Source organism: Podarcis cretensis (assembly GCF_951804945.1).
Source record: "Podarcis cretensis genome assembly, chromosome: 1".
Lineage (NCBI taxonomy): Eukaryota > Metazoa > Chordata > Lepidosauria > Squamata > Lacertidae > Podarcis > Podarcis cretensis.
In genome coordinates, this window is record NC_137170.1 from 45,244,928 (window position 1) to 45,268,239 (window position 23,312).

A 23,312-nucleotide genomic window follows, 5' to 3' on the forward strand; every position below is an offset into this window, starting at 1 on the left:
CTATCCTTTACATACTTACCTGGGAGTAAGACCTATTTAGCACAAGGGGGCTTGCATCTGCGATAACATGCATAGGACCAGGAGGTTTTGTGTGTACCTCTTTGTCTCTGCCCTAAACTTCCCTTTCACCCAGGGGCATATAAATTACTCAAGCTTGGAGCTCTTTCTCCATAATATAAAAAAATAGGTCATCTTTCTCATTGGATAATGCTTGTGTGATATTTTTATATTAGAATAGACAATAAATTATTAAATAAATTATTAAATCTTTCTACTAGCTATATGTGGTACAGAGCCAGAAAAGCCTGTTAAGAACTTTCCACTGTGGGTTAAAGTAGATGGAGAAATGGATCCAGAGCCAGTTTACATCCCAACACCATCAACTATTGAACCAACAAAATCTATGCCACCTGTCTCAGAGGTCTTAACATCCGATGGCAAACCTGCAGCTGGTGAAGGCAAACCTGCTACCAGTGGAGTCAAATCAGCACGAGTTTATGCGCCTAGACCCAATCCAGTGGTAAGCAAAAGAAACAAGATTTTGAAGCTGAATCAGGAGTATTCCACTTGTTTATGGCAAAGGCAACCTAAGACATTTGTTCTTTAATTCTAATATGGGAACGTGAACCAACATATTGGGAGTGTACCAAACTGGTAACATGGGGGAATGGAAAGTGAAGAATTGACAGTATCCTGCTAGTTAGGGATGATGAGAGTTGTAGCCCAAAAGCAACTGGAGACCCAAGAGAGCTCTAGAGAGAACCCTTTTTATCCAGCAGATAAAGTACAGTGGTGCCCCGCAAGACGAATGCCACCCGCTAGACGAAAGGGTGGTGTAGTGGTTAAGAGCGGCGGACTCGTAATCTGGGGAACCGGGTTCGTGTCTCCGCTCCTCCACATGCAGCTGCTGGGTGACCTTGGGCCAGTCACACTTCTGTGAAGTCTCTCAGCCCCACTCACCTCACAGAGTGTTTGTTGTCGGGGAGGAAGGGAAAGGAGAATGTTAGCCGCTTTGAGACTCCTTAAAGGGAGTGAAAGGCGGGATATCAAATCCAATCTTCTTCTTCTTCGCAAAACGAATTTCCTATGGGCTTGCTTCGCAAGACGAAAATATCTTGCGAGTTCCTGCGGGGTTTTTTTCCTTCCCCCCCTTTTTCTAAGCTGCTAAGCCGCTTATCCGCTAAGCCGCTAAAAGCTGCTAATAGCGCTAATCCGCTAAGCAGTCAATGGGCTTGCTTCGCAAGACGAAAAACCGCTAGACGAAGAGACTCGCGGAACGGATTAATTTCGTCTTGCGAGGCACCACTGTATGTGAAATACAGTTAACTGTCTGTCCTATAAGTTAAGTTTATTGCACAGAGGAAACATTTTCTCAGAAGCATTATATGGTTGTATCCACTTAGTACCCTTGTGCAAGGGGTTTTGAACAGCTGGAGGCATCTGCTAATGGACAAAGGGAGGCAGGTTTTACTTATTTCCTCCCTGCAGCCCCCCAGAACAGTTGTTGGGGGGCATTAGGAGCTACAGTGGGAGGAGGAATTAGGAAATCACCTCTACCCTTTTGTTATTGGACATCTGCTGGAGCAACATCACTAAGAGGACCAGCTGGATTCTGCCATAATCTTTACCTAGGTGCTCCCTTTGGCATTTTGTCTAGGTTATTTGGTGATAAAAGTGGAGAAAGGGAATGGTGGAACAGTGAGGCTTTTCCGTGGATGCACTTCTAACTTGGAAATCCATTTATGTTGGTTTATAGATTCGAGAAGAGGATAAGGACCCTGTCTATATATATTTTGAAAGCATGATGACTTGTGCTCGTGTTCGGATATATGATCGTAAAAAACAGGAGAAAAAGCAGCAACAAAGGTGCCCTTGGAATTCTGAAAAACACATTGAAAAGGTAAAATGTTGTGCCCTCATATTTCCTTTATTAATGCACTCTGAGTAAAAAATAATGACATCAGACAAACACCTTCATTATACTGTTTTACCTTTTCTGTTTAAAGCCTAACCAGACCCATGATCTGTTCTTAAATCTGTAAATGTTTTACTGGGTTTATTATTTTTAAAGTTTTTAGATGCTTTGAATGTTTTAAATATGTGTAAATATTTGATCACAGATTTGGTTGTTGCCCTGAGCTCCTTGGGTAGGAAGGGCAATATATAGAGTTAAGAAATAAATAAAAACTATGCTGTAGAACATGGGTAGGCAAACTAAGGCCTGGGGGCCAGATCTGGCCCAATCACCTTCTAAATCCAGCCCACAGACAGTCCAGGCATCAGGGTGTTTTTACATGAGTAGAATGTGTCCTTTTATTTAAAATGCTTCTCTGGGTTATTTGTGGGGCATTGGAATCCGTTCTTTTTTCTTTTCCCCCAAAATATAGTCTGCCCCCCCCCCACAAGGTCTGAGAGACAGTGGACTGGCCCCCTGCTGAAAAAGTTTGCTGACCCCTGCTGTAGAACAATGAATAGAAGATAGGGTTTTTATTGCTATTGCAGAATGCTGGGAGAAGTTTAACATTTTTCTTCCCTCTATTTTCCTGAGGAAGGTGCATTCACTTCCCTGCCCACAAAATGGCTGGTATTGAGACTAAAGGGAGATTACCCTCTGGAGCTATTATCAGCCACAAGGGGATGGGAGGGGTTGGGGTGGGGTTTTTTTAGAGTTTAGCTGGCAAGAAACATTATAACATTCTCTGCTCGTACTCCCAGGCATTCATATATCGTAGTCATATGGCAAAAAATGGGGTCCAGCCATGCCTGGTATTCTGCCCTTTGTGAACTATTATATGATGAAAAGCTTTGCACAACTGCCATATTTCTCATCATTTGTTTCCAGGGTTTGAACTCTGTATTTAAATATATATTATTATTGGAAATGTGATCCCCCCCCCCCGTCTTAACTTTTCCTCTTCTTTTAAATCTTTTTCCCAGGAGCATGATCCTGAGCCCCAGCCACTTGATTTGGAAGATGATAAAGAGCCCGGAGGTAAAATTAAAAATATGAACTTTGTTCCCAGATTCCCAAATTCTGGAGTAGGTCTTTCGGGATAGGTGATGAGTGTGGGACTCCTATACATTCTGGGGAGGGAGGTGACAATGAGATACATTAAGCCTTCCTTTTGGCCAGTTGACAATTGAACCTACCCCTGCTTTTTCAAATAAACAGGCATGGCAGCCTTGCAGTGGGACAACAGAGGGATGGAAAGTGTTCCAGTAAGGGAACTGGGTGGTTAACTCACCTACCCCAATTTATCCATAATGTTATAAGGGAATGACCACATTCCCATTAACCTGGGAAGAAGAGAAGGAGGGAAGAGCTGCTGCTGTCTTTGAATGTTTCCCTGTGTGCTGTGTTAGGCTATCACATTCTTTTCTAATGTCATTGTTAGATTATGGCCATAGATTTTTTTTCACAGCAGTGGAATGCTTACAATTAATTATGATCAGGGGCTCTGCATGCTTGTATAATTCATTTTCTGTACTTTAACACCTATTGGTATTCCCAGGACAGCTCGTGGAACAAGCATTTGTGGTGGAGGGGTATACCTAAGTGAGTTCAGAAGAGTAGCTCAAGTTCCTATTGTTTGAGAAAGATGGGCTTAGTTGTTTGTTTTGCCTATGTTAAAATGCTACTGGTTGTGCCACATCTCAGGAGATTGACCCAAGCACTCTTGATTACTTGCAGTTATACACACAGAGACATACAGAAATATCCTTCCCTCCCCGCCCCCCACGTATCCTTGAACTGTGGTGATATCTCTTGCTTGCCGAGATTGGAAAGATATACATAGAAATCTGTGACTTTTGCATAGCTCAAATGTAGCCTAGTGTGCAAAGGTTTTGAGTCACATCCATTGCTCAGCCCACTTTTGCCTCTGACATTGCTCATGACTGGAATGTGGCCCCCAGACTGCAAAAGGTTCCCCAGCCCTTTGATACATTTTTTGGCCATCCTACCTTTAAAACTGATAGTGTTGCAACTTGGTAAGAAATGATAATGTAACCACTGTACCTTTCTGGCAGATAGAAATACAGTGGTGCCCCGCAAGACGAACGCCTCGCAAGACGGAAAACCCGCTAGACGAAAGGGTTTTCCGTTTTGGAGGTGCTTCGCAAAACGAATTTCCTATGGGCTTGCTTCGCAAGACGAAAATGTCTTGCGAGTTCCTGCGGGGTTTTTTCCTCCCCCCCCCTTTTGCTAAGCCGCTTATCAGCTGATCCGCTAAGCCGCTTAACAGCTGATCCGCTAAGCCGCTTAACAGCTGATCCGCTAAGCCGCTTATTGGCTGATCCGCTAAGCCGCTTAACAGCTGATCCGCTAAGCTGCTAATGGGCTTGCTTCGCAAGACAACAAAACCGCAAGATGAAGAAACTCGCGGAACGGATTCTTTTCATCTTGCGAGGCACCACTGTACGGTATTTCATTGAGAACAAGGGGTGGAGAACAGGGCCCACTTCTTAGACATGGGGACTAATTAGGCATTGTTAATTAGGAAATGTTGCCCAAGTCTTTAATTTGCTTGGTTTCCTCTGCTGCTGCAACACTAAAGAAACCTGTTTCCATTTTTTTTCAGATAAAACCTGGTGGTTTTCCTGTAGTGCTGGGGATCCATCAACTTCATATGTACATCATACTACACGAGGTGGAACAACCAAACTAATTGAGATAGTTTCTGATTGCAACTGGGAGGAAGATCGCAATGAGATCTTGAACCTCCTGTCACAGCATGTCAAGAGTAAGATGCCCAAGTCCCTTAAAGTAGGAAATTTTGTTATTGATCTAGAATCTGAAACCAAAACGTGGGATGAGAAGAACACTCCTGTCTATTCCTCCCGGGTGAAAATCTCCATGCTATCCAGTCAAAACAAGGATGAAAAGGCTCATATTTCTGTTTTGGAGGCTTCTGATAATAGATTGTCACCATGCAAAAAGACAGAAAAAATCACATTCTTAACAGCTGGCATGTTACGGGAGAGGAGGAAGAAAGGATTACCTTTTTATGCTGGGCTTTCTCCTGCTGGAAAGCTGATTGCTTACACATGCAAATCTGATTTGAATTCCTCATCTTTGATTCAGGTGGGTTGCATTTCTTATGCTTTGATGATTTTTTAATGTGTTATTTTTAGGACACCAGCCAGTTTTTTTCCTCGTGTATCTTTTGCTCATTGAGTGGAGAAATACAGCTAGCATGGCATAGGCCTTTCCTGTGGGGCCAGGAGGGCAGTCTCCCAATCATTTAACTGGAGGAGAAAGAGGAGGCTCTAAGCCCCAATGCCTTGACTCCCTGGCCAGAAGGCAGCAACAGAACCCCAAGGCCCGCTGTCCAGAGTATCTTGTCATTCTCGCATATCCCCAGTGTGCAGTAAAAGGTTGGGTCCACGTTTGAGATAGGCACAGGTTTGAAAATATTTCAGTTCCGGTTGTAGGATGTTGGAGAGGGTGAAACTGAGATATGCCATGGAATTGCACAGGATCCTCTGACAAATTCTTTCCTGCCCCAGTCTCTGGCAGCCCAGTGTTGCTCGTCGTGAAGCCTTCTGCTGCCCCGGTACCCAGAGCTAAGCCGTGGCTTGACTTGGCATTAAGTCTGAACTGAGGCTTGAGGTTCATTTAGTTCCAGATAAACTACAAGCTGTAGATATAGTTTCTTCTTTGCCTTACTGCTCATAATTTAACTCTGGGAGGCAACTTATGGGCCCAGGTTCAGACATAATGCTAATTTAAACCATGACATAGCTCTGAATAGCAGTACCAGAGGTGGAGGAAAGCAACCACAATGTTTCCTGTGAGTACCCATATGCTCAGTGCTTTCTCACTTAGCCATGGTTTGGCTTAGCAGTATGTGCAAACTGGACCGGTGTCTGAATTAAACCAATTATTATCTACAGTGATACCGGGTGATAACCACGGTTAGTCATATGCAGAGTAAACCCATTCAGATCGATGGACTTAAATTATGTAAGCCCATTGATTTTAGTGGATGTAATGTATGACTTGGTTAGATAACATTCATTGGCATTGGCCAGTAGTCTCTCTCAGTATAAAATAAATACCCTGTGGTATGTGATAGTCATATTACACTGGATTCTCCTAATCTGCTGGATAGAGGAGTGGTCAGCTGGGAACCTTTTAGCCCATTCTCTTTGGAAATCTAGCACTTCAGGGTTTTGGAGACCAAGGCTACAATCCTGTTCCTACTTTATTGGGAGTAAGCTCTGTTGAACAGATTGCAAACTTGCATAAAATTAGGTTGTCTTTGCTTGTACATGTAAATAGAATTTGTATTCTGAGTCTATGTAATGGCTAGACTGAGTGTTGGACCTGGACTGGGAAAACCCAAGTTTAAATCTTCATCAGCCATGAAGCTTACTGGGTGACCTTTTAAGACAGAATGAAATTTCAAACATATCGTGGCATTGGCAGTCAACTATCTAAGGTAGAGGAATAAGGAACTGAACTGGGCTAGAGCTCCTTGTGTGAGCCTAATTAGTGCTTTGGATCCCAGGCATTGTTAAAAAGAAAAGAAAAAAAGACAGGGTTAGCAACTGTTTGTATATTTCTCTTTTTATTGCAGGTTAATGGTAAAAAATACCCTCAAGCCAAACTGCTTCTAGGACAGATGGGAGCATTGCATCCAGCCAATCGACTTGCTGCTTATATCACAGGCAGGCTGCGACCAACAATGCTTGACCTATCAACACTCAGTACTGCAATCTCCAAGGCAGAGTCCGATGCTAAGCTTGCTTCTTCTGAGCCACAGTCAGCTGAAGTGCCCACAACAGAAATTTCCAAAACACCATTTTCCAGTAACACTACATCCACTTCCACTGTAACATCACCAAATGCTCAAGCCTCAACACAGAAGCAGATAGGTAAGTCAAAACCTTATTTTCTGTATTATAAATTGTCTGAATTCTAAAGCATAAAAAGCGTGGAAGGTGAGAGTATAGTATTCATATTTATTTATATACTGTAATATCCTTCATCAAGCTGCTTTGTGACTTTTTTTTTTGCCACATGCAGCAACATTATACACATGATTAGGTGCAATATGTTGAAAATGAGGCATTGTAACCAGTAAGTGTTAATTGGGAAAGTGAGGCCTTAGCATAAAACTAGCTTGAGTGCTGTTATAGTTTGCGGAATGGAAAGATGAAAACTGCTAATAGTTTTGACTTTGAAAACTTTTCAGCTGCTCGGCCTTTACTACACAATGTGGCGTCTCAGTTGGTTATAAGCGCCGTTGGGGCACTACACCAGAAGGTTCCTGGAACTAGAATAACCCAACCTCTGACGGGACCACAGAAATTTAATATCAAATCTATGCCGCTTTCCCCTGGGGCAACTACAGTTACTCCTCCTGCTATTACTGTGTCATCACGTGCTGGAACTACTGCTAGCCCTGCACCCTGTAACAAAGCTCCCTGCTCTTCTGGCACCGCCAAAGCAAATGCTGTTGGAAAACCTGAAAACAGGACTGTATCAACCACAGCTACTAGGGCTCCTGTTAAAATAGCAAAATCACCTGGAATTGCTATGCCAGTTGCGACTGTAGCTTTGCCTGGAATAAGCCCATCAACCGTTGGTATTCCAGTTTCTGCAGCATCTCTATCTACAATCTTAACCACAACTGCATCTGTGACCTCAGTGCCCACACCAACTTCGCCAGTTAGCTGTATTGCTCCTGGACTCTCAGGAATTAACAAAAGTCCTTTATCGAATCAAAAAGCAGGTAAGGTACCCGTACTGATGGACCAGTTCTTGCTGGTCCACACACCTGCCACTTTGTCTGTCTGTTATGAGAGACTGAAGTGCTTGGCAGACTTTTTGAGTGAATAAAGCCTTGTCTTAAAATGCATTTCACTCATTTCAAATGAGAAAATACTTTGCATGAGTTTTCTCAGTGTTGATCAAAATGTCAGATTTTTCAGCTGCAAAAAATAATAATAAAAGGACCTCCAAGGGGGGGGGGCGGAGATGATGGCAGTTTCTTTTCCAAACTTTTCCTTGTTTTTGTTCCCCTCTCCCCAGAACCTTCATATCTCTCCTTTGCTGTGTGCAGTGGTTCAATACTTGTCCGCCAAATAACTTCTGCACAGCAAAGTTGATGCAAAAAGACTTCCTTGTGGGTAGAAAGTATGAGAATATCTGGTTTAGAATAAAAGAAACTTTAGTGAATTGGCATGAACTTGTGTGTGTAGAGATGTCCTGGGGAAAATTGGTAAGAACTGTTTGAAATGGGTTTGTATTCTTTCAAGCCCAATTTTGCTCTTGGGAAGTTGCTTCCAGTTGGGGAATTAAATACTAGTTGCTAGAACAAACAGCAGAAGCTGTTGCTTTCATATTATTGTTACAAGTTCCTCATAATGATCTGTCTGATACCTGCTGGAAGCAGAATGTAGGAACTGATGGAACTTTGGTCACATAGATTCTTCTTTGGTTGTTTTTTTTAAAAAAAATGCTCTGTAAATCTTGCTGTAAAAATGGGACTTTGTTAAGAAGAGTGTTATTTCCTAATATGGCAGGTACTACAAGCCCTCCAGGATTGTCTCCTGGAGCAGAGAAACGCATGGGACCACAGCTGCTTTTGATTCCAGTACCTCAGAGTTCTCCTACATTGCGACCTCAACAAAACACGCAAGTTGCTCAGGGGAAGAGAATGATTTTGCAGCCTCTAAGGAATCCTGCTGGTGTGAATCTCTACCGACACCCCAATGGGCAGATTATCCAGCTTGTTCCGCTGCACCAGTTCCAACCTGCAGGACCCCAACCTAGTTTATCACCCGTAATGTTACGTAATCCAGGTACAGAATGCTGCACATCTTATTTATTTTATTTTCTGAGTGAGAGCAGTTAAATACTGGGGGAGGGGAAGCATAGTTTCCTATAATTGTGCATCTATTTTTGTTCAGTGCCTAAAGTTAGTTTTAAAAATTTATTGTAATTCATATGCTGCCTTTTAATATAAAATGCTTCCAGGCCAGGTCTCAAATACGATATAAATATACATCGCAGCGGCAATAGTTGTAAAATCAGAGCAGCATAAAATAAAAGTCTTAGGAAAATTAAGTACTACGGTTGAAGGCATCAGAGTAGGTGTCACGCAAGCCTCCCTCAGAAGAGTATTCTGATAATAGGGCCATTACCCACCACCAAGGTAGCTAGTTGCATCCAAGTCCACAGGGAGCAAGAGGACTGCCCAAAGGAAGTCTTCCAATGACTTCTGTAGCCTGGTTTGTACAAAATGTTGAACCATAGTTGTAACTAAACTTTGGTATAACCCAATTGAAGACGTGCAGGTGCTCATAGCTAATGCATTTCTGGCTGCTGCGCTGCCAGAAACAAGCCGGAGTTTATTACTTATTAAATTTATATCCCACCCTTCCTCCCCAAAGAGCATTGTCATATGTTTGAACCCAGTCTCATGGTTTGTTTTGAGAGAAACCATGAGCAGTGAGCCAAAAACAAAACAAATTTTTCCCCCTTTCAAAACTATCCTTGCACAGTTTGCTTTCATCAAACAAAAATGAGTTATCAGGTGGCAAGAATTACTAATAGCATTTCTCAATTCATTACAGGATCTGTTGTAGAAATCCGGTTGCCAAGCCCTTCTAAGCTTCCTGAAGTATCTGTGTGTCAGTCCTCTGTGGTTTCATCAGTGATCCCAACCACCCTGGCTGCTTCGGTTCTGTCTGCAACGCCTCCTGTATTGTCTGTTTCTCCAACAACAAAGGCCATGTCTGTTTTGCCCGAGACGGCAACCACTGCAGCTGCTTCTATATTATCTGGAATCCAAACCATCTCTGCCCCTTTGATGTTATCTGTGCCCCCTACTGCTGGGGTTCCTTTGGGGTCATCTGTTGCCCCTTCCATTACGCCTATGCCCCCTGCTGCTGAAACTCCTTCAGTTTTGCCTGTGCCCACTGCTGCTGAGGACGCTCCTGCTTTGACCATGCCCCTTAGTACCACAGAAGCTTCTGTATTACCCAGAACCCCTACCACTGAGACCCCATTAATGTTACCTGTGCTCCCTACTGCTTCACCCATATCTTCTGCCACCGAAGCTCCTTCAGGGTTATCCATGTCTCCTGCTTCAGCCGTGTCCTGTGCTGCTGAAGCTCCTTCTGCTTCAACCATGGCCCCACCTACAGACCAGACGTCGCAGGCCATTGGATCTGGGCCCACACTTCCTATTTCAGCTGCTCAGTCAGAACCGGTCATTTCTCCTGTCTCACAGGCTGGCACTTTGACTATGAGGATTTCTCCTTTGGGGGTTAGTCAGACAACTTCAGATTCTAAAATAACATGCGACACCAGCAGCACACCAGATAGTACAGATCATCTAATAGCTCTTCAGTCAGGCAGTTTTGCCTTGCTTCAGGTTCCAGGGCAGAAGAAAGTTCCAACTTCCATTTTGAAACAAGTTGAGGTAAATAGCACATCTCAGAAAGATGAGTTGAGTTCAGTTAAGCCAGAAGGAAAGACAAGATGCTTACAAGAGGTGGAGACTATGGGGTCAGAAGTCATAATGTCAGATTCCAGACAGGAAGAAAATAAGTTGCCAGAAAACCATTTAGAGCCCTCTTGTGAAAAGCTCACGTGTGACAGGAATGCTATAACCTCAGAGACAGCTGAGAAGGATGCAGAAATCTTGGAAGAATTAGCAAGTGATGATCCTTTCCTTGAACCTGAGATTGCATCATTGGACTGCTCCTACATCAGCCAGGAAATAAAGTCTGGGGGAAATAAAGTGATGGCTAATGTTAAACATCCTGAAGACACCCCAAATGAAGTTTCATGTAGTTCTGAGAGCGTTACTGAGAGTTGCAGTCAAACTGCAGTCCTTGCACATGATGCATTAAACAAGCAGAAAGTAGCACAACTAAAGAACTCAAATGAGGAAGAAGCGCACTCTGAGCAAACACAAAGCACAGCAACTGATTCAGAAGGAGCTGAACAGAAACAGTTAGAAACAGATGCGGAAATGATTATTGAACCATCTCAGAAGCCTTGGGATGAGTGCAAGGTACAAATGAATTGTGCAGAAAAACTGGAGAAAAAAACAAAATCATATCTGAGTCCACGGGGAAATGAAGACCCGGAACTACTAGGGCAAAACATGAAGGAAAAGGGTCATTCTGTGGCAGCACAGAGGGATAGAGGCGAGGTCAGAAGGAAGCATAAGGTTACTAGTGCAAATGGTCAAAATACCACATTGGGAAGCAAATATGTAAATAATGCACTAGAATTTTCATATAAAAGAGATAGTGGTGTTCAGAAAGATAACTTGACTGTTAAAGATGGCCTTGTTCAAGTTAGCAAAACTTGGAGCAAAACATCGAGGCCTTCAGATGCTTTGGAAAACAAAAATAAGAATGGTGCTGATGAGTTTGTAAAGAAATTTCCTAAATGTGAGAAACAACAGAATATACTGAAAACCAGCTATCACAGAAAGGATTCTCTGCCTGCCATTATTAATATTACCATGGATAATACAGAAAAAGATGAAAAAACAGATGATTCTGCAGATGAGATGGCCGACGAAGCATCTGGCTATCAAAGTGAAGATATAGTGAATGTAGAAACACTGGTGAGTACATCTTTAAATTGGAAGCACAAGTCATTGTAAAATTGTTTTGCTGGTTTTATAAGGATTTTGCATGCTGTCATTTCTTTCTTTCCCTCCAACGTTAGTGCCAAAGACTTTTATGTTCACTCAGCCCTTGGTTTGTGCCTGCATCCTATGATTTTGTACTATTCCTGATTATTAGTTTGTGATCGGATGTATGTATTGGTTTTCAGGTAAGTAAAAGTTTGAAAGCCACAGACATTAAGTAGGTAAAAAGAAGTAATAGGTAAGACATTAAGAACTGTGATGAGGACAGAGCAGGTACAGTGGTGCCTCGCAAGACAAAATTAATTCGTTCTGCGATTTGCATCGTCTTGCGATTTTTTCGTCTTGCGGAGCGCGGATTCCCCGGGTATTAACGGTTTTACGAAAAAGGAAGCAAACCCACAAGACGTTTTCGTCTTGCGAAGCAAGCCCATAGGGAAATTCGTCTTGCGAAGCACCTCGAAAAACGGAAAACCCTTTCGTCTAGCAAGTTTTTCGTCTTGCGAGGCATTCGTCTTGCGGGGCACTACTGTAGTGGGAAGGAAGAACAACGAAGAACTGCAAGGCAGGGGTGGACTTAGGGTTATAAATCACTGCCTTATAAAGGAGGAAACTATTTAAATACTTCAAAACTGAATTCTTGGCCAATTATACAAAAAATAATGGGTTGTTTTCCAAAGTGAGTAGTTTAAATAGAAGAGCAATTCTAAAAATATTATTTACCTTTTAGTATGTTGCTGATCTTGATATCCTTTAGCACTAAGAAACTCTTCTTGTCAGTGCAAGTATTCATGCTTGCACAATGGAACTCCCCCCCCCCCCCCGCAAAAAAAAATGTTCTGGGTTTTCACTTAGTCCTTCAGAGTGGATTTAGAGAGGGCACAGGGCATTTGTGAGTGAAGGGGGAAATTATGTTGCACAGTCAGAAAGCCTTGTGCTGGTGGAACAAGTTAGTTGGGTACTGACATTGGTTCTAATCTTAAGTTTCAAGTCTGGGCAAATTGTCCATTTAAAAGAACTAACCTGCAAGAGTAGTGATGCTGGCTTCTTAAGGTAATATCTAGGATGTAGATCATAAGATATACAGTATTGAGCTTCCATGTACATGATGAAACAAAATGTATTTAAAATGTGTAACTATGTAAGTTACATAGTACCTGTAAAAAAAACTACTGACTTATATCCATTTTCCCGCGCACCATTTTTTTATTACACCTTGAACATATGTGGGTTTTTAATTGGTATCAAGATTCAGCATACTTCTTCCCCCATTGCTAACTTTTCTTTGCTTCAGGATAACTTGTTTATTTTCGTATGATTTGTATTTTTAATTTTTATTAACAGTTTAAAAGAAAATACTTGCAATTTAGAATGAAGTTGTTTTCTTTTTTCTCCCTGTTCCTTTTACAACATGGAACATTTCTGTTATATCTACAGAATGTAAATGCATTCCGCAGTTACATGAGAGTAGTAACAAAAGATTGTGCCTGACACTGCATGGACAAACTATCATGTTTTCAGTTGTTATGATACAAAGTTTCAGATTAAACTGATTATTGTTTGCTTATACTTTTACGTTTATGAATTCTGCTATACTTCCTCAGTGATTCAATACTTGTTTTTATATCAATGTTATATCTGCTTTAGTGTTAAAAAATACTTAATTTTATCAATGCAGTTGTTGCATAGAAAAATTGCTGTGAATTATATAATCACTTCTTAAAGATGTAGTTTTTTCTTACGTACTTATTTTTTAAAAAGAACTAGCATGTCTTGCTGTGAATTGTCTGTAAGTTGATCATTGTCTTTTAAATCTTGTTTCAGAGTGAAAGTGAATCTAATGGATCAGAGGAGAATGTGGACATTGAAACTGTGGAGGAACTCACAGAGCAAATTAACATTGCTCGGCTGAAAGCTACAGCTGCCCATGTCATACTATCCAAACAATTGTAAGCAGTTAAAATAATAATAATTGTAATATTTTTACCATCAGTTATGTAGTTCTAGATCATTAAAAATGTAATGATCTCACTTGACCTAGGCGTTAATGAGACCTCTTTGGAGGAAGAGGCTTGGGGCCCCATGTAGCACCCTCTGCCACAGAAGACATGGTGCTTCAGGGAACAAGATTGTTTTCTTGAGGCCAAGGTAGTTGACCTGGAGACCTTCAGAGACATTATAGCTGCACCACACTGCCATGGAGAATGAGGGTTTTGAGTGCCATTCTGAAGGGGGGAAAAGATGATCCTTCGTAGGGACCCAGGACAAGCAGTTAGTCCTTTGTGACAAAGAATTGCTCCTCTGAGGGACAGGGGCATCCATGTGTCTTAAGATAAACCCGACTGGAAACCCGCACAACCAAAATGACATCCATTTTTGTCTTGCAGGAACTCTGTGCATGACCATTCTAGTCAGAAGGTTGCCAAGACTCCCAAGGTAGATACACGTCTGCTTACTTGTTTTTCTTCTTCTCTGTAATACATGTTGCCAGTCCCAAAGATGCACCAGTTTATGTTTTAGTGTCTCTAAGGGTGGAGCAAGATGTGCCGCTGTTTAGTACCTAATATGCAAATCCTGTATCATGCCCCGCTCCACCTCCATAATATTTAGTAAGACTTACCAGTGTTTCTCGTCCAGTGAGACAGAGTATGAATGTCGAAAAGCAGGGAAAAACAGGAGAGCTCTGTATTGGGGTGCCATTGTTAACAGCATCTGGTTCTTCTCTCAAGCTATAGGGGGCCAGCTTGGCTATGAGATATCGAGAACAAGAAAATGAAGGTTCCAAGGACTGGCTATTGCAGAAGAGTCTGCATTGCTACATGCTTCTCTTTTGCACTCATTGCTGTTACTAGAGAAGAGAGGAAAAGGGGGGGGGGGGAATCCAAGTGCAAGAAATTCAATATTTAAAAATGTATTTCGTTTCGAACACCTGGAGATTTTTCCTTTATTTGGGGTTTTTTTTGCTTGCTGGTGTTTCTGTCCCAATTTTAATAGTTTTAGTGAATCACTGGCTCAGGTGGGTTGCTCATAGTTCAGCCTGTATCAGAGAGTCCTTTGTTACTGCCATCTTATTTTAATGTTTTCTGCAGAATTAATTTGTTATATACTTTGGACTTGATTTGTGACCACCACCGCTGAGGGCATTCCTGGCACATGTAGTTGTGCCTAGGTTTGGTAACACTCATTGTTCTAACTGAGAATCAATAGCTTTTGCTCTGGTTCATTCATGGCTCACTCATTTCCCATGCAGCATCTCCAGAGTCAGATACCTCCTTAAGCTCCACCTTTTAAAAGTTCTGCTCAGTTTTGTTGAAATGCTGGACCAGGACTTAAAGTTATACATGTACGAGTCACTGTTTGGGCTGCATGTCTATATGTTTTGAACAGTTCTCAAGAGGAGCTGTGTTTTTGCTTTTCAGCCACAACCTGAATTGCCAAACAAAAAACCAAAGAATGAGGAAGAAACCTTTTCGAATTACCGCGAAACACACACAGCAAATGAACGTCGCCGTCGTAAGGAAATGAGGAGACTCTTTGAAAAACTGAAGGTTACTTTAGGATTGCAGATGGTCCCCAAGGTTTCCAAATGTTTCATCCTGAAGCAGGTTGGTATTTTATAGCTTGGAGGGAGGCAGTAGGATAAAGTTGCATGTTTACAGAAAAAGAGATGGACATTGTTTCTGCAGTTACTATTCATCAACTTACTATCACGGCAACTAAACTGACTAAAGAATCTTTGATTGATTAATTGATTTTTTAGTGGTATAAATCAGCATAAATTGGATTTTTGAGCAAGAACAGTCATTTCAAAGAGAAAATGCTTTGTTTGGATTTTTAATGCTTGTATGTCTCATGGCCGCAACTATATTAGACAAGGCATCCCATCCTCTGCGTGAGAGAAGCGAGTGGTCCCTTTTCTATGAGGGCACTTCACAGAGATATTTAAGACTTGCTTGTCAAACTAACTATTACTTTTCAAAAGATCTTCCCAATTAAGTAGAGACACATTTTTAATTTATGAAAAAGTTTTAATTGATTAATCAAATGGATTAATCAACTGAGCATTTCATCTCTGCATTACATACTGGAAACTCAAAAGACATGTGAATAGCAATTGAAAACCTCTTAAGTGCCTATTTTGTGTCTCATCAATTCTTTTTCATAGCACTTTTGGTAAAAACAAAAGCAAAACAACTGCAGTTTATCATTCACACTCTGTTTTTGCCTGGTATTTGACTTACCTTCTTTTGTAGAGTGCTGCTTTTTCCTCTAAAACGCTCTCAGGAGATCTATCTTCAGAATGTAGCAGAAGCAGTTTGCAGTTTTTTTGTTTAACTTTTCACAAATCTCTCTTCCACATAAGTAGGAAGAAAGAGAAGCTGCCTTTATTTACTTTTAGGTATATTCTGCTGGAATCTAAAAGTGGGTCCTTGGTCCTTTTTCAGGCCTTGGAAGAGATACAGGGACTAACGGATCAAGCAGACAAACTCTTGGGTCAGAAAAACTTGTTGATGCGCAAGCAGGACACCTTGATCCGTAAAGTATCTGCCCTTTCAGGTGAGTTGACATTAAAGAGAAAGCCCTAAAACCTGAAGAGAGCCTCTGGGATATGGGGATCCTGGGATTGTTCCAAGAGCTACTATTTCAAATACATGAAAGGTACTAAGTTGCTGAAGTTTTTTACTCCATGGAAATTAAACCCCAAGAGCTGTAAAGTTGTCTAGGTATGTCAAGTAATGTTGTGTAAGTTTTGTGCTATGAAACACTGCATGATTAAGTTTTGGGAAGTATGCTAGATATGAGGGAGAACTTGACTACTCCTTTCCTCTGTAGGCAAGACACAGGAAGTAGTCTTGAAGAAGCTAGAATACATTTATGCAAAACAGAAAGCGGTAGAAGCACAAAAGAAGCAGCAGCAAGCAGAGCCTATGGATGTGGCTGAAACTCTGGAGACCGCTAAGCCCTCAGTGGAAAACAGCCCCTCTTCTCTCTTTAAAGAGATGAAACCAGCAGCCTTGTCCAGCAAGCATACAAAACCATTGATACTTTCCAGGAAAGGAAGCTGTGCCACAGGTAGGCTAAGTGAACATGGATTAGTTGAATATCACACAAATGGGTATTCTTGGAAGCATTGTATCTGCAAGTCTTACGTAGCCTACCATATTATGCACAGTGCAAGTTTTTTTTTATTAAAACAAAAGTAAGGAGACTTACCAATAGAAAACATGTAATTCTCACATACCTCTAGTATATAGTTCAGCCTGCGTAAGACAGTACTTTGTTACTGCCATCTTATTTTAATGTTTTCTGCAGAATTAATTTGTTTTCATATTTGCTGCTTAAAACTTGCTGTGTGTTGTTAACCCACTGTTAAATTTAGTATTGGTAACAGTGGGTTACATTTTTGAATGCCATGAGGTTGATTGGTGAAGTAAATACTGATATATATAACGCTGCTTCACTTTTTACACTCTTATCTTCACACATCTTTCCTTTCACTTCCTTGTAGGGGACATACCCATGACATTAACAAATGCTAGCCTAGTAATGACAGCGAATGGCCAGGTGCTTGCATTTAAGAGTCCCTTGGTGCCAGGACAAGTTGCTGCCTTCCCTTCCACACTCCTGCAAACTGAACTCAAATCAGAGGCTGACAGCAGTAATGGGACAGGACAGCCAGGTAAAGGTCACAAAATGACTGGGGAAAAAATCAAAGCTGGATGTGTGACTATTTCTGAATGGAACTTTTAAAAGCAAGCCTTCTTCATAAAAAGTGAAAAGTATTTCTCTTAGGTTGTCTCTTCCAATTTCCAGTCTTGATATTTTTAAAAATGTAATATTTATTTCTGTATCTATGCCTTAGAGAAGTAGATAATTGATTTTTGCTGAAGGAATATCAAGGAGATATTGATATACAAATAGTACAAGGAATCTTGTGGATGGTACCTGTTACTAGATGAGATGAAACAAAATGTTCATCTGAAACCATGTGTTTACCATAATAGCTACTCTGCTTAATATTTTTTTCCTTGATAGTATGTGTGAAAGTTAACTCACTGTTTCTCGCTTAATATAAGGTATTGCTTCTGTGATGATTCAGTTGCCAGGCTCAGCAGTACCAGTGGAAGTGAAAGGTATCCTTCCGAACTCCACAGTTCCCATTACCTTGTCTGCTGTAACCAGTAACTCACTCACTCCAGTTGCAGAAACAGCTCCAGAGCTCACTTCAGGTAAAGTTGCATTAGTTTCTTACTAAATTTATGGCACCGAAAAATGAATTCTAACTGCAATAACTTACCGGCTTCCTCTTTCTCCCTATTGTATTTAATTGATTTATAGAAATACTTATATACTACCCACTTGCAAAAGATCAGCAACATAAAAAACCTTTAAAAGAAGCATAGAATGATCACGAAAATGACTGGCTGCTCAAGGAAATGTAAACAACTACATAAGCCTGTCAGGATGTAATAAATATTACTGTCTCACCTCAACAGTCCTTTGTTGCAAAAAATCTACAGTGCACTTTCCAGCACTGCCCACAAATGATTTGTGTTACAACTCATAACATATGCGATCACTATAGCTAAAGAAGTTCATCATGTATGTCTCAAGTCTCACAGGTGTTCCCATGCAAATGTGGCCTGTGCTGCTTTAAAATGTGGCTGCAGTAATAAAAACTTCATTATATTCACATGTACAGTGCTGGGGTAGGGGTGTATTTGGCAGTATAAAGATTACCTCATGAACAACTGGCATCCAGCACCTCTGAGGATGAGGCATGTATGCCTGGACCTATAAGTAGTTGTTGTCAGTGGCCCCAAGGTCTCCATAGTGTGAATTGCCCTAGAAATGATACAGGCAGCAGAAGATTGTCCCTAAAATTTACTTCTGCACCAGAGAATTAGAAAGTAGCTGATGTAACACAGCTTTTTAAATGGGTTCAGTGAAGAATCTGTGAAATGACAGACCAGTTAGCTTAACATCTGCTCAGCTTAAAATAGTGGAAATTATTATTAAATACCTTTTTTTACAGGACTTCTTTACCCCAGTCCAGGGTCCTAATTTGTCATCCCCCCTGCTCCACTTTTTGTCTACATGCTAGTCCACTGATTGGAACTGTAAAAAGAAAAAAGAGAAATAAAGTAGACACACACCCAGCCCCTCGCCCTGAAAGGGATGCAAACCGCTCTTTTGAGGGGACAATTTGAATTGATCAGCTGAGCAAGAGGGCTATGTACACTGTGCACATACATGAGTTTTGCATTCGAGGGCAGTGGGTGGCCAGAGGTGAAAATGACCCTCAGGCCAAATGTGGCTTGCCACCCTGATTCCTGCTGAAGGAGAATGTTTTTTTATCACTTCTGCAAAAGGAAGTCCTGCCTCGCCCAGCTGTTGGAGTTCTTCAAGGGTATTGGTTATCAGGGTTATGGAAAGAGGATGGTCCTCTTCTGAATCCGTAACTGCTTAAAGAGCAGGCAGCATAGAGTAGAAATAAATGGATAGTTTTTACGGAGAAGGGAAATCTAGGGATCCCCCAAGTAATACTTTGGTGTTTTTTAACTTCATAAATAACCTAGAGCTGTGGTTCCCAATTACCTAAGTACTGCTGACCCCCTGTTTTTCAAACGCCAACAAAATGGGTAGTCAACAAAATGAAGTTTATTATAAATAACTGTGAAGTGATGCAGATTGGGGCAATTCCCCCCCCCCCCCAACTTCAGGGTATGTTTATAAGGCCTGAACAGGCAGAGGCTAACAAGGAAGGAGATCTGCTGAAGTGATAAGTGGTTTACATTTGGAGAAGCCATTTAGGACAGATCCTGTCTCCAGTATTCTAACAGGCCTTTCTTTGTTCTGGCTTACAGAAAGTGAAGACTCATTCATGATGCCAAGAATAGTAAATGTGACATCACTGGCTACTGAAGAAGATACAAATTTAAACCTGGATGCAAATAAGAATCCTGATGTAACCTTGGATACTGATTCCCAGACACCTGAGACTTCCTTGCAGGCAGTATCACATAAAACTACTGATCTTCGGTCACCAGAAAAAGCAGAACCTTCTTCTGTAAAAGGGAGAGGCACTACTGGAGCAGTACATGATTCTCTTAAGCGAAAAGAGAATTTCCCACAAATAACAAATGCCTCTAGTTTGAAGGCATCCCCAGAACCACTTGCAACAAAACCTGAAGAGTTAGCCGGAAATCAGGCAAGGTTAAAACAGATGAGCAAGGGAAGTGATGGACAAAAATCAAAAGAGTCTTCATTTCAAAAGCTGCAAATTAATGAACCCAGTGACTCCGGGATAGAAATGGATCTGCAAAAAGTAGCCTCTGCAATACATGAACCAGCACTGGATGCAAGTGACTTAATGGGCATAGAGGAGACTGATGACACAGATGAAACCCTCACCTCCCTGCTGAATGAAATTGCATTTCTCAATCAGCAGTTGAATGACGATGCTTCAGACATATCAGAACTCCCCAACTCCCTGAGCTCTGGCTTTTCTCTAGGAGATACGGAAAGTCGCAGGCAATCAACTACTGCAGAAAGCTCTCCCTTTCCGTTTGGTGCCATGAGTGGGAGCTTTAAGGACCTTTCTATAGTTCAAGAGAGCAGTGATTCCATAACTCCTCTCCTGCTTCACTTGGATGATGATGATCTACCTGATGGTAACAAGACCTCGGGAGATCCTTCGTCTGATTCTGATGCTTTAAAAATCATGTTAGGATCTGAAGTAAAGGACCCAAATCCTGATCACTCAGCAAATAGTTGTGGAAGTGAAAGTGGAAAATCTGAGCAATCTGTGGCAAAGACAAGAAGTGTGTCACCTCCCATTCTGCAGATGAAAACTAACCTGGAAGCTGGCAAAGCTGACATGGCATGGAGGCCTATGCCCAAACTGGCACCACTTGGACTAAAAGCTGCTAACTTTCCATTAGAATCAGAGGGACAGAATACTAAGGTGATGCCTTCATTGGCACCCGTTGCTTCAAAAGAGATAAAAACTGCACAGCCAGTGACTAGTCCAAGTCAGGATGGTAATGAAACACTCACTTCAGCACCTGCGGCTGCAGAATCAAAATAGTATTGTGGCTTTACCTTCAGGTGCTTTTTGGTAATAATGTTTGATTTTTCAGAGGCTTCCATAGTTAATCAGAACTTCAATTATGACACATCTCCAACATCTAGATTCTTAGGTTGCATGTGCCAGTGTGCATGTAATATATGAGGCTAGATGTTTGAACTTGATTGGTAAAAGATGACATTCAATAAAGAGTAAGAGACTAGTCAGATAAATTATGCCCTTTTCTGACAGTCACAGAAAGCATCCATTTGAGATATTTTCAAACATTTTTAGCATTTCAGAAAAATTATTCAGGACTGTGAATAGCTTATATACATATATCTTAACATATTACTCAAGGGCCTCATGCAAGCATTTGAGGCATAAGATGTATTTTTTCTTTTAATATCTATAAATTGAATAGTTTGGGGGCTTCGCTTTTAACCTAGTGAATGTGAAGGGATTTCATACTATAAAATGATCGTATATTTTTGTACACAGGCTTTTTTTGTAAATACATAAAATAATGACATTTCATATATATCAAAAAGTTAATGATTATTTCTAATGATTGTAAATAAGAAATTTTGAGAACTAACATGGCATCTGAGTGCTCTGAGCAGGTCAATCACTGTTAAATCTGAAAATTGCTGCATTTTTCTTGTCTTGCATAATTGTACAAAGCAATGTAGATCTGTGTTCCAGCTATCCTGGCAGAAAGTATTAAGGCTTCCCACTCCCTGTTGTGATTTACTCATATTTGAAGCTCCTATCTCCAGGCTCAACCAGCTGGCAATAGGCAGTCTTCTGCATACATGCTGAAAGTAGTACACAAGGTCCAGTTTGCTCATACAGGAAAGTGTCCTGCATTATACATTAAGCCCCTCCCACTCTCCATCTGTGTGTAGGTTAGGTGTATTGGGGTGGACTTGCACATGATGGGTAGTTTCATTATCATTTCTCATGATGTTGATTAAATGTACTGTGTAGCCACTGAAACTCCCAATTTAAAGTAAAAAAAAAAAAAACAACAGCACAGGGAAACTAGGATTTATTCTCTTGCCTGGTTCAGTTTTTCACAGAAAATTGCAGCCAAATGCTTTTACCTGCACTAGGAAAAGATACAGATATTAATATATTTTTCTTAATGGGGCTAAAAGCAGCTTAGGGTAAGATAGAGGATACAAAATGAGAAATGGTTAAGACATGCTCTCCCTCCATGCCAGAGCTTCACTTCGAAATGTAGCCTTAGCAATGTGCTTTAAATTTGATTTGATTTGTAATTCTACAAAGTAAAAGTTCTTGATGGGGATGCAGGATCTTGTCAGTGTAATGGAGGAAGCAATTCAGTATCTTCTGTAGTCTTCAGCCTTTTGTAAATTCTCATTTCTTGCATGCTTCATGGTGTTCATTCAGTGCCTTAGGATTTGGAAGGGAACTTAGCATGGTAATCCTAACCTGCTTGGTTAAAATCTAATCCAGCACTTCTGTGTTTAGAGATCAAAATTAGTTCAGTTGGCTAATTTCCCATTTTGTCTGCACTGACACCACCAGTATGCTAGAAACTCCACTTCTCATTGGGGCACTTTTTCCTCAGTTTTTCTGCTTCTTCCCTCAGCCCTTTTTTGGCTACCATCTATTTGTATCAAGCTATTTAAAAAATCCAAATAGGGGTCTGACAGAAAAATATACCACTAAAGACACCTTACTTTTTGACAAAACAGCTGGTTTGGAGGGACTGTACGTATGCATTATAATTTAACAATAGGCATCGAAGAATTAGAGGGAAAACTCTGTGTAAGTAATCAGCAAGGATCTTCAAAGTACTGAATACCTTTCTCATAATTATCTCTTTCCTCTCATCCTCCATATATGTGTTTGGCCCCAAGGCAAATCCAAGTACATCCTAAAACAGTTCTATGAGTTTTGTTTCAAATATAGTCTGGGAAATTATGTATGGGGATTTTTGTAAATAATATTTCAAGATTATGAATTTTATAGAGAGTGTTTTGTAATCGAGAGGACAACTGAAACCCTGAAATGAAATGGGCACATTTTCATTTGACCAAGATTTCTGGATATTTGACTTTTAATACATCTGTAAATAGGCTGAAATGTTTTTTTAAAAAAAGTATAAAGAAATGCCAGATTTCATTTTTACTGTACATTCTCTCTTTTTCTGAATTTTTCCCAAAACTGGTATTTTTGTAAACATTTAACCACAGAGCCTATCTCAGTAACTATAAAATGGAGAATCTGTAATATTAAAATAAATAGTCTTCAGCTAAAAGCTGGCCATGAACCATTATTTCTCTGAAAGAAGGCATATGAAAAAAAATTTATTGGGTACAAGTTACATCACACATTCCTTGTAGTAATGGTTACAAAATGAAAGTCTTGCTCTGTTGAGTAGGAAGGAAGCAGTCTGAAAAGGAAATAGGCATTAATGAGTTACATAAATGTTTAATGACCAGGGAAGATAGTTCTGGAAGAGGAGGAGCTAAATAGCAGTTAGGCACTCCGCTGACTCATTTGGGACCATGTTGTCTCTACTGTAGCCTAGTGAAGTGGCTGCAAATTGGTAAAAGTTCTAGAAGAGGGAGGTTGTTATGATACACACC

The 23,312-nt window shown here is 40.8% G+C and overlaps 1 protein-coding gene across 4 annotated transcripts in view; it reads left to right on the top strand.

The window, feature by feature from the left end:
• Window positions 1-22,981, top strand: part of LOC307209148 (MAX gene-associated protein-like) — a gene marked incomplete at its 5' end in the record, with an annotated part of 38,193 nt that extends 15,212 nt beyond the window's left edge. For all 4 annotated transcript variants that reach the window (XM_079964227.1, XM_079964225.1, XM_079964226.1 and 1 more), the window contains 16 exons: window positions 279-520; window positions 1,757-1,900; window positions 2,938-2,992; window positions 4,581-5,083; window positions 6,582-6,879; window positions 7,200-7,739; window positions 8,533-8,811; window positions 9,586-11,597; window positions 13,446-13,570; window positions 14,009-14,057; window positions 15,041-15,226; window positions 16,067-16,178; window positions 16,455-16,694; window positions 17,131-17,301; window positions 17,699-17,851; window positions 19,490-22,981. In XM_079964227.1, the coding sequence (XP_079820353.1) occupies window positions 279-520; window positions 1,757-1,900; window positions 2,938-2,992; window positions 4,581-5,083; window positions 6,582-6,879; window positions 7,200-7,739; window positions 8,533-8,811; window positions 9,586-11,597; window positions 13,446-13,570; window positions 14,009-14,057; window positions 15,041-15,226; window positions 16,067-16,178; window positions 16,455-16,694; window positions 17,131-17,301; window positions 17,699-17,851; window positions 19,490-20,712 (6,332 nt within the window). In that variant the 3' untranslated portion in view covers window positions 20,713-22,981. The remainder of the gene's footprint in view (window positions 1-278; window positions 521-1,756; window positions 1,901-2,937; window positions 2,993-4,580; window positions 5,084-6,581; window positions 6,880-7,199; window positions 7,740-8,532; window positions 8,812-9,585; window positions 11,598-13,445; window positions 13,571-14,008; window positions 14,058-15,040; window positions 15,227-16,066; window positions 16,179-16,454; window positions 16,695-17,130; window positions 17,302-17,698; window positions 17,852-19,489) is intronic.
• Between the last annotated feature and the right edge of the window lie 331 nt (window positions 22,982-23,312).